This window comes from Pteropus alecto, unplaced genomic scaffold (assembly GCF_000325575.1).
Source record: "Pteropus alecto unplaced genomic scaffold, ASM32557v1 scaffold121, whole genome shotgun sequence".
In the NCBI taxonomy this organism is placed as follows: domain Eukaryota; kingdom Metazoa; phylum Chordata; class Mammalia; order Chiroptera; family Pteropodidae; genus Pteropus; species Pteropus alecto.
The window spans coordinates 10,595,977-10,598,197 of record NW_006434369.1 but is presented as its reverse complement, the minus strand read 5'-3'; the positions used below and the strand labels follow the sequence as shown (position 1 = coordinate 10,598,197).

The window sequence follows — 2,221 nt, the reverse complement described above, 5'->3', positions numbered from 1 at the left end:
ACTAACTTCAACATTAACCTTACACAATTTTGGGGTAACCACAAACTGTTAATAGTTTTTGGCTTTTTAAAAAAATAGTCTTTATTCATCAGAGTGCTCCAGCCACTTTGTGGAGTAAGTTAGGTGATAAGGTAAGCATGCTAATGTGTGTTGTAAAGGACCTTACCTAGCAGCAAGAAAATTAAGCTCTGGAAAAAAACTGGCTCAATAGCCAGTCATATGCCTTGCTTTCTAGCATATCCAGCCAATATGGAGAGGAGTGTGTATGTGGAAAAAGACAGAGTTAAGCGATTTATTTTTAGCACTAAATATTTATTGACAGAATGTCTCTCCAGGCGGTGTTCACATGCTTAAAACTGACGCCTTTAACTTGGCAGTGCTGTTTGAGCAAACAAACTCAGTCAGTTGAGCGCAATGATTAACAGGAAGTTGGGGAGCTAACACTGTTGCCAACCTTTGGCCAGAAGAAGGCTGAGTTTGAAGTCTTAGAGCAATGACTTGCAGAATGGTCACTGTAGCCCATAATGATTTTACTGTCGAGATAGGTGGACACATTGGAATCACAACTTCCCTAAGCCAACTTGTTTTTACTTAGTAACAGGTTGCAGATTAGCGGGAGACTGAGCAAAGCAAATCCATAGGAATTACATCAAAAATGTGTCAAAGAAAAGTGGAAATGCATCACAGCAGTGAATGAAGAGGGAATGAAGAAAGAAAAAAGGACAAGAACAATCAACTGGAAGGGCATAAAATAGCCATCCAGAACAGCATGTACCAAAAGGATGATTATGGATTCTGAAGAAAATGTAAGTTCAATATATCTCCTCTCTGATCAGATCTCAAGAGACATTTTACTTATTTCCTGGTTTCGAATAATGGCTTCTTGGAAGCACTGTCTTTTTAGTGTATCTCTTATCACTGCTCTGATTTTTGTATTTGTTTATAATAAGAAGTTATGGGAGAAGAAACGTTTTCATAGGGCATCTCTTTTCAATGCTTCGCTGTTAGCAGAAGCCTGTCATCAGATTTTTAAGGGAAAGACTTTTTACTCAACAGAGAATGCATTGAAAACTACCCTCGGTGAATCTACTTGTTATAAATACATAGTTCAAAGTCATTATGTAACAGAAACACTCTCTGAAGAAGAGGCAGGGTTCCCTTTGGCTTACACAATGACTATCCACAAAGACTTTGGCACTTTTGAGAGACTCTTCAGGGCAATTTACATGCCCCAAAACATCTACTGCATTCATGTGGATGAAAAGGCAACAGATACATTTAAAGGTTCAGTGAAGCAGTTATTGAACTGCTTCCCAAATGCTTTTTTGGCTTCCAGGATGGAGCCAGTTGTGTATGGTGGGATTTCCAGGCTCCAGGCTGACCTGAACTGCCTAAAAGACCTGGTAGCCTCGGAGATCCCATGGAAGTATGTTATCAACACCTGTGGGCAGGATTTCCCCCTGAAGACCAACAAGGAAATAATTCATTATCTGAAAGGATTTAAAGGGAAAAACATTACCCCAGGGGTGCTGCCCCCAGCTCACGCTATTGGACGGACTAAATACGTTCACCAAGAAATAGTACACACAAAAAATTCCTACATGCTTAAAACAACAAAACTGAAAACTTCACCTCCTCACAATATGACCATTTACTTTGGCACTGCCTATGTGGCCCTCACAAGGGAATTTGCTAACTTTGTCCTCCAAGACCAGCGTGCGCTTGACTTACTGTCCTGGTCCAAGGACACCTACAGTCCTGATGAACATTTCTGGGTAACACTCAGTAGAATTCCTAGTAAGTATGTCTCTTAACTTTTTTTTTACGAATAACCATTGCGCGGTCAATATTGAATAAACTGCTTAACATACAATAACATTAACATTTCAAAGATCTTTACAGTTTCAAATGTTAATTTAAAAAAATTTTTAGTCTACGGCCATGCCACCCTGAACAAGCCCAATCCCATCTGATCTCAGAACCTAAGCAGGGTCAGGCCTGGTTAGTACTTGGATGGGAGATCACCTAGGAAGATCGGTGCTGTAGGCGTAAAAAAAATAATAATAATAGATAAATAAAAATAAAGGATTATAAACTGACAAGGTCCTTGCAATCTGTAAGGTCAACCAAGGGTTGCCTTGCCTAAAAAGAAAAAATAAAAAAAATTTATAGTAGTTCTGCTCACAGAGCAGATAATATAACCCATCTCCACTTTACAGAT

General features: G+C 39.2%; 1 protein-coding gene and 1 pseudogene across 1 annotated transcript in view; both read left to right on the top strand.

The window, feature by feature from the left end:
• Positions 1-875: 875 nt before the first annotated feature.
• Positions 876-2,221, top strand: part of LOC102877728 (glucosaminyl (N-acetyl) transferase 2 (I blood group)) — an 80,718-nt gene continuing 79,372 nt past the window's right edge. The window contains exon 1 of the mRNA XM_006909278.3: positions 876-1,797. Within this exon, the coding sequence (XP_006909340.1) occupies positions 876-1,797 (922 nt within the window). The remainder of the gene's footprint in view (positions 1,798-2,221) is intronic.
• On the top strand, positions 1,932-2,049 carry LOC112477670 (annotated as a pseudogene).